Source organism: Octopus sinensis, linkage group LG2 (assembly GCF_006345805.1).
Source record: "Octopus sinensis linkage group LG2, ASM634580v1, whole genome shotgun sequence".
Lineage (NCBI taxonomy): Eukaryota > Metazoa > Mollusca > Cephalopoda > Octopoda > Octopodidae > Octopus > Octopus sinensis.
In genome coordinates, this window is record NC_042998.1 from 43,386,615 (window position 1) to 43,401,316 (window position 14,702).

The window sequence follows — 14,702 nt, forward strand, 5'->3', positions numbered from 1 at the left end:
TAATAATAATAATAATAATAATAATAATAATAATAATGATAATAATAATAATAATAATAATGATAATAATAATAATAATAATAATAATAATAATAATAATAATAATAATAATAATGAGAATAATAATAATATGAAATAAAACAAAAAAACAACAAAATCATACAAGAATAAACTGATACTGTAAATACCCAACAACATGAACAAGACCCACATATGCCATAGAAGGCCGATACCCAACAGAAGAACACAACACAATGATGATGATGATGATGATAATAATAATAATAATAATAATAATAATAATAATAATATTAATCCTTTCTACTAAAGGCACATATGAATGATATTTATGCATTTTCTGACTTTCATAATGTAACTATTAAATTTATTCAAATACAGATATGCTGAAAGTAGCGTATGGATAGGTTTAACGTTATCAGGTAAATCCTGGGTTACTAATGATCATCATCCTCAATCTTGGACGAATTGGAAAAAAGGTACGTAATGTACAATCTTTATGCAGATTTTCTTTTATACGCCTTTTATATTTTGTATTGAAGAAATTTATGTAAACTACTTGTGTTGGTGAAATTGGTGTTTAAGTATGGCGCTGTTGTTTAATACCTGTTAGCTTCGATCCTTATGGGAGAAACATATTAAACTAATTCATTCCTGAGTCCCTGCCTTGTTTTCTTTCATAGTATACACCGGACCACATAATCAAATCTTTATATATAAAAGTGAAGTTGTGTGTCTGTCTCCTACGATTTAGATTCCTAACTACTCCCACATTTTGCGATGCAGTTTAACCAAAACCGGGTATCTTATAGTCGTGATTCATATCGAGCCCTTCTGGGTATTAGTGCGCGTCTACGATGAGTCTACGATTTTAAAAATAATTTACCATCATTTTTTTCCATTTTAATGCATCTTTTCGTTATTATATAAGAGAAGTAACTCTCTAAAAATGTCTACGATGAATCAACGATTTAAAAAAAAATTCACCATAATTTTTTTTCATTTTTAATGCATTTTTTGGCTATTTTTTGGCTATAACTGTCTAAAAATGCTTATATAGTTATTTCCCTTACAAACCCGAGCAACGCCCGGGTGGTACTGGTAGTGTATTATATTTAAGAAGGTGACAGTATAATTTCGGGGAAGATATGGTAACTATGCATGATATATTGTGTAACTATGTAGAAGCCTCTTTTAACAGCCTGTGTACGTGGGTGTTTTTATTTCCAAGATCACTTCTGATCGAGCAGACCATGTACAAATTTAGCACTTCTTACACCATTTCCATAAAACAAGGAGTGCTTGGAGATCAGCTTTTAAATATCTAAGTTTTTAACATGTTAATCCTTTAGCTCCTACACTTATCCTGATAATATGTGTTATTCCTATTTCTCTCATATCTGAATGTGGATATATAAGAAACGGCTTGTGAAACTGCCCATGTTCACAATGTAATTTATTTAAGATTTATTGCTTATTACTTAGCATATAACTATATCTCTAGGTGATTGCCTAACATAAGCATTTGAAACTCAGCGGAAAGTATTTCTTCATATTATACTGGACGTTCAGGTACCTGGGTTTTCCTCCCGCTACACATTTACTTTCTATAATGGTGTTTATATAGGTACAAGATCACACATTTTGGTGCTGGTTATAGTTGTATAAATCGATTCCAGAACACTTGAAATGTTCTTTGTTTCAACGACCATGGAGGAAAGAGTTAGCAAAGTTGGTCTCTGAAGAGGGGGAAGATTTAAACTCAGATAGCGATGGTCTGAAGAAGAACACACCAAGCAATTTTATTCTACATCGAACGAATCTATTAATTCCAGCGCCATTTACTTTTTATAATATTACTGATATTTTTAAGGCGTCGTGCTGGTAGAATCATTAGCATGTCGGGTAAAATGGTTGGCGGCATTTCGTTCATCTTTACGTTCTGTGTTCAAATACAGAAACTATTATCCACCGTGGTCAACTTTCCCTTTCCTCCTTTCGGGATCGATAAAATAGGTAGCAGTTAAGCACCGGGGTTGATGTAATCGACTTGCAAACGTCCCCCAAATTGTTGGTCCTTTACCAAAATTTAGAACCAATGTTATAGATATTTCTCGACCAACTCAACAGAATTCAACTTAATATTTATTAAATGGATTAAAGTTATCGCACAAATCTATGGATATTCTTTGTAGGATATTCGTTCACTGCACGGTGGGTCGAATCAGATGATATTTCATTTTGTGGGTTTGTTACACTGCTATTCACTTAAAAAAAAAATACATTTCATTCTAAGCTTTGTAATAAAACGCAGCTTCCTAAAGGCAACTGGTTGTATTTGAGATGTACCATTACTTACGCTGTTAACTAAGTTTATTAGTAATATAAAATGGATAGCAGTTTTATACGAAATTTCTTGTTGGGTTTTTGATATACTTAACATTTTATAGTATGTAAAGTTTAAAATTCAGTTTTTTACCGATCTAGTTGAAAGCATGAAATCGTGCTGGACTACCACTATCATAATATATCATGACAGGTGATTTATTTCAGCTTACCCAAGAAAAACTACTGGAGTCATAATGAATGGTGACACATATTTCGTGGCAATACTGTTAAGATGACAACAACCAACAAATGATAAGTATGATAGATCCTGTGAACACTCAAAACAAGAAAACAAGAGATCATGTCGTTTTCCTAGAATGGATCTCTTTTCGGTCGCCTGAATTATTACAGTATTTTTTGACACATGGCACCTCTAAGACGACCGCCAAACGCTGAACGAAAGTAACTGAATTGCAGCCAAGCTCAATAAAAGAAGCGCGAGTTATTGGCTGAAATTACATACTTGAAGTCATTGTTGGCAGAAATTAAACCAGCTTGCAAAGCCTGAGTGCCGGAGTCTCCACTGATATATATATATATATATATGTATGTATGTATGTATATATATATTCATACTCACACATACGTACATTGTGTAATGTCTTTAACCCTTTCCTTTTAAAACAACATTGCTTTACTTGCTCACTCATTCTGTTATCCATGTGTATAAAGTTTTTCTTGTATGTGAGGAAGAAAGAACCCTAGTAACAAATATTGGAGTAAAGATTATTAGAATCAGTACAGCGTCAGAGAAAATACCTTGCATTATGAGTTCAAATCTCACTTCGGTCAGCTATTGTTTTTCATCCTTACTGGCTCACTAAAATAAAGTATGCATCAAGTACTGGAGTAGATTTACTTCAATCAACACATTTCTGCAAATTTCAGGCCTTGTACCTATACTAGAAACAATTAAGTATGGCGGATTGACAAAATCGATTGAGCGTCCAACGAAATGCTTTGTGGCAGTTGCTCTCACTCTTGACATTCTGAGTTCAAATCCTGGTGAGATTATCTGTAGGAGTTCCATAAAATAAGGACCGATCAAATATTGCAATCGATGTAAACGATTAGCCCTGGTTTTGTGATTACTGGTTTTGTGATTAAATTAGAAACAATTGTTGTCATTGTTGTAAATTGTGGGATAATCAATTGAATTTCTTTTTATCAGGGCAACCAAACCTAAATAAATCACAAGCAAATTGTGTAGTGTTTTCCACTTTAGATGATAAAAAATGGAAGAATGTACCGTGTGACTGGTTGCACATGAATGCATTCTTTTGTAAGCGGCCGGCGGTATACCAAATTGGTGAGTAAACACGATATTACTTAAATCTATCAATACACATACGTACGTACATACATACATATAATACATACATACATACATACATACATATATACATACATACATATATACATACATAAAATATACATTCATGCATGCATACATAACACATACGAGGGAGTACCCAAAAGTAACCAGAAACGTTCTCTGTGGGATAAGCCCGCTGTTAGAAGCCACTTGATGCGATCCTCAGGCATCAGTATGCCAACCAGCGTCGTCGTGGCAAGTCGTACTGCCACGTTGTGCGTCTTTATTTTGTAGTGTTTCTCCCCTGTTCGTCGATTTTTGCGATGGTTGAAACTAAAGAACAGCGTGCTTCTATGACATTCTGTTTTCTGCTGGGCAAAACGGCGGCTGAAACAGCTGTCATGCTTCAAACAGCTTATAAGGACGCTGAGCAAAACAAGTTTACGAGTGGTTTTCAGGCTTTTGGAATGAACAACTGTCGTTTGAAGACCAATCTCATTCAAGACGACCGTCGACCTCCCAAACAAATTGAAGCATCATGAAAATTCATGAACTGATCTTGGAGGATCATCACCGAACAATTGACGAACTTATTGATATGACTGGGGTGTCATGGAGCTCCTGCCAACGAATTTTGAACGAGGAATTGCGAATGAAAAGAGTTGCAGCAAAATTTGTGCCTCACTTGCTCATGGAAGATCAAAAGTAGTCACAACTGAATGCGTGTCGTGAACTGAAAGAACAATAGGATATTGATCCGGACCTTTTTTCGAAGGTCATCATTGGTGACGAAAAGTGGAGCTACGGAATTTGCAGATGTGGAAAAGGTGAAGAAAAAAAATTAAAAAAGAAAACGACGGAAGCGTTCAAAGGCATCACTTTGCAAGGATTCCAGTACCACTTTGCAACAGTGGAAAACGCGTCTGGACCGAATCATTGCCTTAAATGGAAAATACTTTGAAGGTGATAAAAGTGTAAACGTGTAAAACTAAGTGAAGAAAATAATATTGTAAAATTCCGGTTTCTTTTGGGTATCCCATCGTAATGTACATATACATATGTATACACATATACATACATACATTCATTAATGCATGTATACATTCATACATGCATACATGCATGCATACATACGTACATTCATACATGCATGCATGCATACATACTTATATTCATACATGCATGCATAAATATATACATACATGCATGCATACATACGGACGTACGTACATACATACGTACATACATACGTACATACATACGTACATACGTACATACGTACATACATACATTCATATATACATACATAATACATACATACATACATATATGCACGCATATATACATACATATATGCACACATACATACATATATGCACGTGATCACGTGACCGACCAGACCATCAGATGCTGCTACACATCGCTGGTCATAATGCGTTCGCCTTGCTTTAGCTTTCAAATGACGCCACCCCGCTGGTTAAGCGAGCAGGCCAACTGACGAAAGAGTGAGAGAAAGAGTGTTGAAAGAGTACAGCAGGGATCACCACCCCCTGCCGGAGCCACGTGGAGCTTTTAGGTGTTTTCGTTCAATAAACACTCACAACGCCTGGTCTGGGAATCGAAACCGCGATCCTACGACCGCGAGTCCGCTGCCCTAACCACTAGGCCATTGCGCCTCCACACATACATACATACATACATACATACATACATACATACATACATACATACATGCATACATACATACATACATACATACATACATACATACATGCATATACAATCGCATACATAAATATATACACAAATGCATGCGTACATGCATACAAACATGCATGCAAACACGCATACAAACATGCTTACATACACACACACATACGTAATAATTTGGCGATGAGTCAGTAACCGTCCAAAAAAAAAAAAAAGAAAAGAAAAGAAGATGAATGACAAAGAAAGAACGAGGAGAACAAAGAAACCGTTTAACGTTATCATGCTCCAATCTATACTACGCTTTCTATGCGCCTGAATCTATTGTAGTGACGATATTTCATTGTTGCAGATAAGGCGGCGAGCTGGCAGAAACGTTAGCGCGTCGAGCGAATTGCTTAGCAGTATTTCGTCTGCCGTTACGTTCTGAGTTCAAATTCCGCCGAAGTCGACTTTGCCTTTCATCCTTTCGGGGTCGATAAATAAAGTGCCAGTTTCGCACTGGGGTCGATGTAATCGGATTAATCCCTTTGTCTGTCCTTGTTTGTCCCCTCTATGATTAGCCCCTTGTGGGCAATAAAGAAATAGATATTTTATTGCTGCAGATGTGTAGATTACTCCAGCCACAGACATAAGAGTATATGGTCCTCAGTTGAGGGCAGAGGGTCTGTTAGTTAGGTGCCATGCAATCTTACTCGTTAGACACAGATGCTAGACTAGAATACCTTATTTTAAGTGGAGAAAAAGCTTTGAGTGCATCAAACTCATTCTCTCATTGCCATCAATTATTCAGCCCAGTGGCAAGATATAACCAACAGAATTGAGTCTATATAAGAACGCAGGAGATTACCAAAAAAATTGTTAGAGAAATCTCTCCTCGGTGTACCATTCTAACTGCTTAAAACTATCGTCTGTTACGCCGGCTTACTGTCGTAGTCAAAGTTTTTAAATAATGAAATTTAGTAAATCATAGCATTAAAACATGAACATTGAACTACACTAGGTGAAATATAATTATATTACGTTATAGAAACAAGGGCCTGTTATTTCATTCTCTCATTACTTTTTAAAGGAACACTTGTTTAATTATGTAAATGCTTTGTAATTAAACTGTCCTTCATTAATTTGGAACTGCTGCTAAATAAAAGGATATATTAAAAGTGCTTCTACTAATCACTGTCATAAAAACTGTCACCAAGGAATTACCTCCCTTTGACTTACAAATTGTCTCGCTGCTGCAGTTGTTACTGTGACACCTCAACACTGTGTATACAGATTTGCTACAGTCTTATTTCTTTCCACCTCTTCGTAAAATTCTATTCGGCTGAGCAACTTGAATGCTATACCGACAATTATAAATCTGAGTAGGTTTCAGCTTGCAACGTAAAAGTTCTGTTATTTATTTTTTTTTCGTGCAGAGGCGACAAATTTTAATAATGAAAATGAAATGTGTTAGATTTTTACATAGAAGTACTTCCTTAGACATAATTTTAACGAGAGTGGCTATGAACTTTTGATGAAGGGGAACAACTAAATAAACTAATAATTAACGGGTTGTTGTCAGTAGAAAGCAATGCGTCAAAATATCGAGAGGTAAAAATGGGTTTGCATAGGGCCTTCACCACCACTTAGAAAGTTACAGAAGCACCGCTGACTATCCAAAACCAGAAAGATCTGGGAGAGAAAGGCCCTCCTTCAGGGAAGCATACAATGCGTCAGGCTCTAACCTGGAAATCACAAGGGAGGGTTAAGAAAGAATGTCCTCATATAGTCGGTATGGGATACTAAAGCAGATCTGAAAAAGCAGGGATCCGAGTGGAGGGGTGCAGAAACGATAGCCCAGAATCGAGAAGAGAGGAAAAAAGTCGTCGAAGGTCTATGCTCCATAGAATGCGAAGGGCTTAAGTAAGAAATTAAGTAAATAAGTAACTCTGTTGCAAGCATATGGGCACCTGTCTGGCCCTAGGATTGCTTCCTCTGTACACCACCACCGCTCACAGAAGCCCTGAAAAATTTCATGTGCACATGCATTCTTTCCCTGAATGAATCATAACCCCCCCCCCCAGTGAATTGTACCCTAAATACATTTCATCACTTTATGTTTGAAAACACGTCCCACTTGCATTTTACTGAGTTAGATAAGATATTGCATTAGCAGTTACATTTTCTCATAAAGTAGGCACAAGGTTACGAAATCTACGCAAAGAATTTACGAGAAATAAATCACCTAATTAGGTCCTATTCCGATTCATCATGCTGAATTAATACATTTTGACCATTAAATGTCGATCGCAAATTCAGAAAATTCTATAAACAAATGCCCTTAATTGTTTGTCAATATACACCTTGTTGTTTGTAATTATATAAGATGCATAGAGCATTCATATATCTGCTTTATAAAATTCAAGGAGAATGTTGATATTCATGCTGGTAATTAATCTAGTTAAACATGTCACATGGAATTTTGCATATTTTATATATGTTTTATATATTTACATATATTTCAGAGTGTCAAGACCTAAGTGAAGAATGTTCTGAATTTATAAAAAATTCTCAGCATTTCTGTAAAACGAAACAGGACTTCGCATTACAATATTGCTCTAAAAGTTGTAATTTGTGTCATTTACTAAAGGGGTATGTATACATAAAGAACTATTTCACTGTAACTTTTAGCTAATAAGCTGAAACACAAAGAACATTTCGTTTCTTAATCAATATATTTCTCTACCAATATATTTCACTTTAATAATAGCTGATATAAATATTGGTCGGTTGGTTGGTCGACAGAAGAACATTGAAATTGACAAGCAATGGTAGGGGGATGGTAAGGAGGATAGAAGTTACATAGTCGATGGACGATTAATACATAACGCACGCTTAAACCTGCACACTCACATACATCTCTACATCACACACGTACACACACACACAGACATTCTCTCACATAGAAACTTCACCACAGTTGAAGTATAAGGATAAATATGACAAGTCTTTGGCAGGAGGATGTAAAGAAGCAGTAGAGTTAATCCACACACACATACACACACACACGCACGTACACACACAGACACACACACAGATACAGGTGCGCATGAGTGTGTATTACAATATATCTTTAAATCCGTTTTGGATCACTGGATTACCATTAAAGATATTGGCCTTGTGATCTAAGGATAAGCCATCTTTGTAGATCCTATCCGTTTCTAGGTTATTTTATTTGTTACTTTTAATCTTTTACTTGTTTCAGTCATTGGATTGCGGCCCTAGTACTTTTTTTTTTTTTAAGCCTGGTACCTATTCTATTGATCTCTTTTGCTAGGTTATAGGGACGAAAGCAAACCAACAGCAGCAATAAAGCGGCTATGGGAAACAAACACACACACACACACACACACATATATATATATATATATATATATATATATATATATGGATGTACACAGACCCATACACACACACATATATATATATGCACACATACATACACACACACACGCACACACATGACGAGCTTTCATGAACTGAGAACCATGTGGTAAGGAAATAAACTTCTTACCTTTATCCACACCTATGTCTTAGCTTATATCAGCACCTGCGCCTATTGACGTAAATTGGAAAAGAATCGAATCTGTGCCAGTAGATGTTTGCCAAATATCTACAATATATGCAAACGCATACATATATGACTAATTTCTTTAGTTTATTATTTTTCTGTGTAAGAAATAATGGGAAAGGTTATCCGTTGCTTCTTATATTACTACCTGATTTCTGGTGAATATGCTTTGGAACCGAACAAATGTAACTCTCATTATATCTATAAGATATAGTTTTGGAGTAATTCCAAATTCCAAGATAGCATGGAAATAAAATCACTTGCCGCTTTGTTTGAAAGAAAAATTAAACAAACAAATAATGACATCTTGGATAAATCAAGATTTTTCAGTGTGAACAGATAGAAAGCTATGATATATGGTTTTACAGTCTTGTCTTTTCTAACGTTGTTGGTGACGTAAGGAATGTGATACAAGCAAAGAGAAGTGGTTTCAAGCAGGAATCGAAACCTATATTAAGATTACAATCAGTTATGTAGTTAGAGTGCGTACCACCCAGGGAAACTTTTGAATTTGCCGCCTGCAGATTGGAAAGTGCTACATGGGACGGAAGCTAGTCCTTGGATGCGCTCATGGTTATGATCCCTTTATACATGAAATTAGGTTTACGCACTTGCTGTTAGCTATGCAAAATATCGATATAAAACAATTTGTTTCATCGAAAATTTTAAATAAAATAGCGTCAAACTGATTTCTAAGGGTCTGATTTGTTTATTGGTATCTAAACAACAATAAATTCACTCAAAAGCGTAGCGTAGTTTAAAATGTTGCAGTTGCTGTTGATGATGATGTTGACGCTGAGCGAACGGTTTTCGTCCCAGAGCTCGCAAGATGGAGAGAAGTCCGAATCGTGGTCCTTTGCTATTCGTAAGACCCGCAGAAGAGAAAGCAGGTCAACCCCCGACACCGAGAGCAATCGACGGATGGATGAATGTGCATCCAGGCTCAGCGGTTGCGTAGGAAGTCGGGGACAAGAAACAGGAAGAAAGGGTGAGAGAAAGTTGGAGCGAAAGAGTACAACAGGGGTCGCCACCCCCCACCCCCTGCCGGAGCCTCGTGGAACTTTAGGTGTTTTCGCTTAATAAACACACACAATGCCCGGTCTGGGAATCGAAACCGTGATCTTCCGACCGCGAGTCTGCTGCCCTAACCATTGGGCCATTGCGCCTCCACTGCAGTTGCTGTTCTTATTGATTTGAAAATTTGGCTCTCTAGTTTCTTTTATATCATTTTGTTCTGCTTTTAAATTGAACCATATTTTAAGCTTTAGATTTTGATTCCACCATCGATCACAAACGTTTAAAACATCTATCCAAGCATCCACAAACTGTAACTATGTATTACACATCTGTGTGTTTGTATGTCGTTATTTAATTTCATTTCAAGTTTTATTGTTAATAGAGAAAGAGCACATTTCTAAGCCTGATCCAAGGCAAACTTCATTCGAATTTCATCAACAACAACATGTTTTTATCGCATGTATGTGTGCAATATTTGGAGCTAGTGCATGTGCAAATTTGTATGATTTGATTCATGTATGTATTCTCATGCATGTAGTTGCATGCTTAGACATGCGCATATATACTTAAATAGAAAACTTCTGGAAAGTTTTACAAACTTTTACAATTTCGGTGATGACTTGGATTTAGCCTTCAAATCAGCTTTTCTTGTGTTGAGAAGTCTAATTTCTCAAAAATTGGTACGTAGGTAGTGTGTTACATATCCTAGTGCGCTAAAATTATTGGTATAAACCTGATCTTGAAATCCGGATAGTAGAGAAAGGAGGCGGCGTAGAAGAAGAAGAAGAAGAAGAAGAGAAGAAGAAGAAGAAGAAGAAGAAGAAGAAGAAGAAGAAGAAGAAGAAAATGCAGGAGTGGTATGACTGTAGCTGGATGTTGGTGGAATCCTCTTAAATGGGCAAATGACCTAAAAGTCATGACCTAAAAGATATGACCATTTAAGAGGATTCCACCAATATCCTGCTACTGTGATACCACTCCTGCATTTTCTTCTTCTTCTTCTTCTTCTTCTTCTTCTTCTCCTCCTCCTCCCCCCTCCTTTCTCTACTACTACTGCTGCTTAAATAATCGAAAATAAGAAATCATATCAGACTACCTAGAACCCAACAAGAGTAAAAAACGAGAGACAGAGACAGATAGAAAAAAGGAAAATGTCCCTTGCATTTGAAAACTATGGAAATACTTTTTTAAAAGCCATTTCATTTAATTTTTCCACAATTTAATTGTTTTTCATACTTTACTCTAAGTTGATAAAGTTGCAATGCCTGAAACCGGTACTAAAATGTTCTTCATGATAAAATTACTTTAGCATTTTCTTTCTTGTCTTATTTTCCTTATACATATCAACTCGTGTGTTCCTTTTTCACCTTACACACAAACACACACACACACACACACACACACACCACACACACACACACACACACACACACACTCTCACACACATACACACACACACTCTCACACATACACACATAGCTCATTCTCTCCATTACATCGACGTTGTTTAAACATATATACTGTATACCACGTGCCAGGTGCCAAAGTGATTGCAGAGCAATGAGATGACGCATTTTGTGCAAGAGCACAAGGCACCAGCCGAGCTAGGAATTGAAAACACGATCTTGCGATCGTGAGTACAATAGCCTGACCATTAGGCCACACTCTCTCCCTCTCTCTTTTCTCTCTCTCTTCTCTCTCTCTCTCTTTTCTCTCTCTCTCTCACACACACACATCTGCACACCCACTCAGACACACAGATACACAGACACAGACACACACACACAGATACACACACATGCACACACACATCTATATATATATATATATATATATATATATATATATAAACGTGGGTGCGGGATCGTACGTATGCATTTACGTATGTGCGTACCAATGTATACATTTGTGTGCTAGCATCTATGCATACATCTATGCAATTTTGCATCTATTTCACTGCACATGTGCATATGCATACGTATATTAGGCAATGCGAACAAATGTGTGTGTATAATTGTGTGTGTGCGCGCGTTCGTACTTTCGTGCGTGTGTTTGCGGATAGCGGGTATAATATTGCAATTATAAAAATATACTGTCCAGTTCGTTAGCTACTTGTTGTCAAGGCTATTTGACATGCCAATCTCAGAGGCGAATGTTCTACGCCTTTTGTTTTTCCAAAGGAAAGCTATTAGTATTTTTGTCAACATATAATTTGTTCTTTGACATGACAAACTGAACACGGTCGTCTTTCATCTGTTTTGAAATGAACCAATGAGAACCATTGTTTTTCATTCCGTTTATTTAAAAATAAAATCATTTTAAGGGTTATTGTTTGGATACGCTGTTATGAAAACAAGAGTACTTAAAGTTATTTGATGCACTTATAGTTGTTTTTTATTACTGACATTTCAGTGTTATGTGTGTGTGTGTGTGTGTATACATATGTGTGTGTGTGTTTGCATATGTGTGTGTGTGTGTGCATTTGTGTGTGTGTGCGAAAGAGAGAGAGAGAGAGACATACACACAGCGCGCGAGAGAGAAATTTGAGAGCGAAAGATATAGCTAAAGAATTTAAAAACAAAAAAGCAAGCCATATGTAATACGTGGGAAAAGATATAAATAAAATAACTGCTCTGTAACTTTTTCAGGAATGGAGATGTGGTTGTCTCGGCCTGACGGGAAGAAATATTGAAGAGAAACTGAAAAAACGTCTGTCACCGTTAATACTGATGATAACGAACATGACAGCGGAGACGGCAATAATGATGACATCAATATTAGGGTCCCAGAAAGGTGACGAAAAACAACAACAACAACAACAACAAAGATTTCCCTTAGGACAACATGGATTTAATCAACTCTAGTACGAGAAGTTGCTGAAAAGTTAATTAGTTTTGATTTTATTCAACATATTTTCCTCTCAGATTCACAAACTTACTGCAGCAGTCTTTCATTTTTTCTAAGCCCTGTAAAAAGAACTCAGAAGGTTGGGCCTTCAGCCAGGCCTTTCGCGATACCATTAAAATCAGTAACTTTTCAGCACTCCCTAGTAATGACAATTATAAGGTGGTAGGGGCAGTTTGAGTTCTTTGAACAAAACCATGCCTCCCCACTATTCTGCAACTGCATGCTAATATATTTATTATCTAATATTAAAACTTTGTGTTTCTTGTAAATTACCGTATTTTAAAGTGTATAGGGAACCCTTTTTTGTCAAAAATTAGGTTAAAAAATACGGAAGTTTCTTATACATGGATATTTTAACCCCATAAAAAACCATTTTTCCAAATTTTAAGCACCCCCAAATTAGGGGGGTTCCTTATACACGCGGGTTCCTTAAACAAGTTAAAGTACGGTAGATAGTAAACGATGGCCCCGTTTTCATATCTGAAAACAACTTCGGCTGAAATCATTGCTATATCCATATTGAACTCCTTTCAGCTACAACATAAATTGATCGTTGCTTCAAATTCATCAATCAGGATTTGTTGTCTTAAGGTATATATATATATATATATATATATATACATAAAAATATCATGTACATTAAAACACATTAAAGAGGCTTCCAAATAGGAAAGCCTTTTGCTAGAAAGAGCAGTAGAAAACTCAAACCACTAATTAGGGATAAATTCTCGAAAGGAATCAAAATTAAAAACGTTTACCATCTAATTTAGTTCCTAGACCATGGTTTCTGACTAATTTAAGTAAACAAAAAATTTTACTGAGGCCAGTCTTCATCAGTAGGTAGCCTTTAGATTTTAAATATACACACAACTAGATCCGCATGTAAACTCACTGCCTGCATATTCTAACTTTTCAAATCCACTGCGCAGACGCAGTTTATCTCTGGCGACAGAAAGGATGCCGGTAAAATTTCAAACAAATTTATCAAAAAATATTTAAACATAATAAATAATATTAGGGTAATAAGAATTATAGAAATTATTATTACCAGTGGCCTAGCACAAAAAAATTAGTCAATAGACTATATAATATTCACATAAAAATATCGTGTACATTAAAACACGTAAAGAGGCTTCCAAATAGGAAAGCCTTGTGCAAGAAAGAGCAGTAGAAAATTCAAACCACTAATTGGGAAGAAATTCTCTAAAGGAATGAAAATTACAAACGTTTGCCATCTAATTTAGTTCCTAGACCATGGTTTCTGACCATGGTTTCTGAGAATTATCCCTAATTATATATATATATATATATATATATATATATATATATATATATATATATATATATATATACAAGATTCAGTACTTGAAATCATTTCATATCCATTGTCACACATTGTTTCTACTGTAGATGTGACAATATTTAATGTTTCTGCGATTTAAACTTTTCCTCTTGCATTATGCACCTATAAAACATCAAGTTTATTATCCATTGCAATAATTTCACGACTTCTTTTTCTTCACTATCAATACCTGCTCTCTTTTCAGCCAATATCTTATATGTTAGTGGTTAAATCCAACAGTCGAGGTGGGCAGACAGACATCCTTGAAACTAAATACTAAAATAGTTTGAGAGAAGGGAGATATTCTATGTTGCTAAAAGAAAGAAACAAAGTTTATAGCAAGCAAGAGATACTTGAGTGTCATTTCTCATTTAAAATTACAAAAATGTACCAGA

General features: G+C 35.8%; 1 protein-coding gene across 1 annotated transcript in view; it reads left to right on the plus strand.

Annotated features, from left to right (window-relative positions):
• LOC118767724 overlaps window positions 1–12,894 on the plus strand; it is an 88,326-nt gene extending 75,432 nt beyond the window's left edge. The window contains exons 21-24 of the mRNA XM_036512753.1: window positions 400–497; window positions 3,578–3,715; window positions 7,936–8,062; window positions 12,707–12,894. Coding sequence (XP_036368646.1) covers window positions 400–497; window positions 3,578–3,715; window positions 7,936–8,062; window positions 12,707–12,734 — 391 coding nt within the window. The 3' untranslated portion in view covers window positions 12,735–12,894. The remainder of the gene's footprint in view (window positions 1–399; window positions 498–3,577; window positions 3,716–7,935; window positions 8,063–12,706) is intronic.
• Window positions 12,895–14,702: the final 1,808 nt, after the last annotated feature.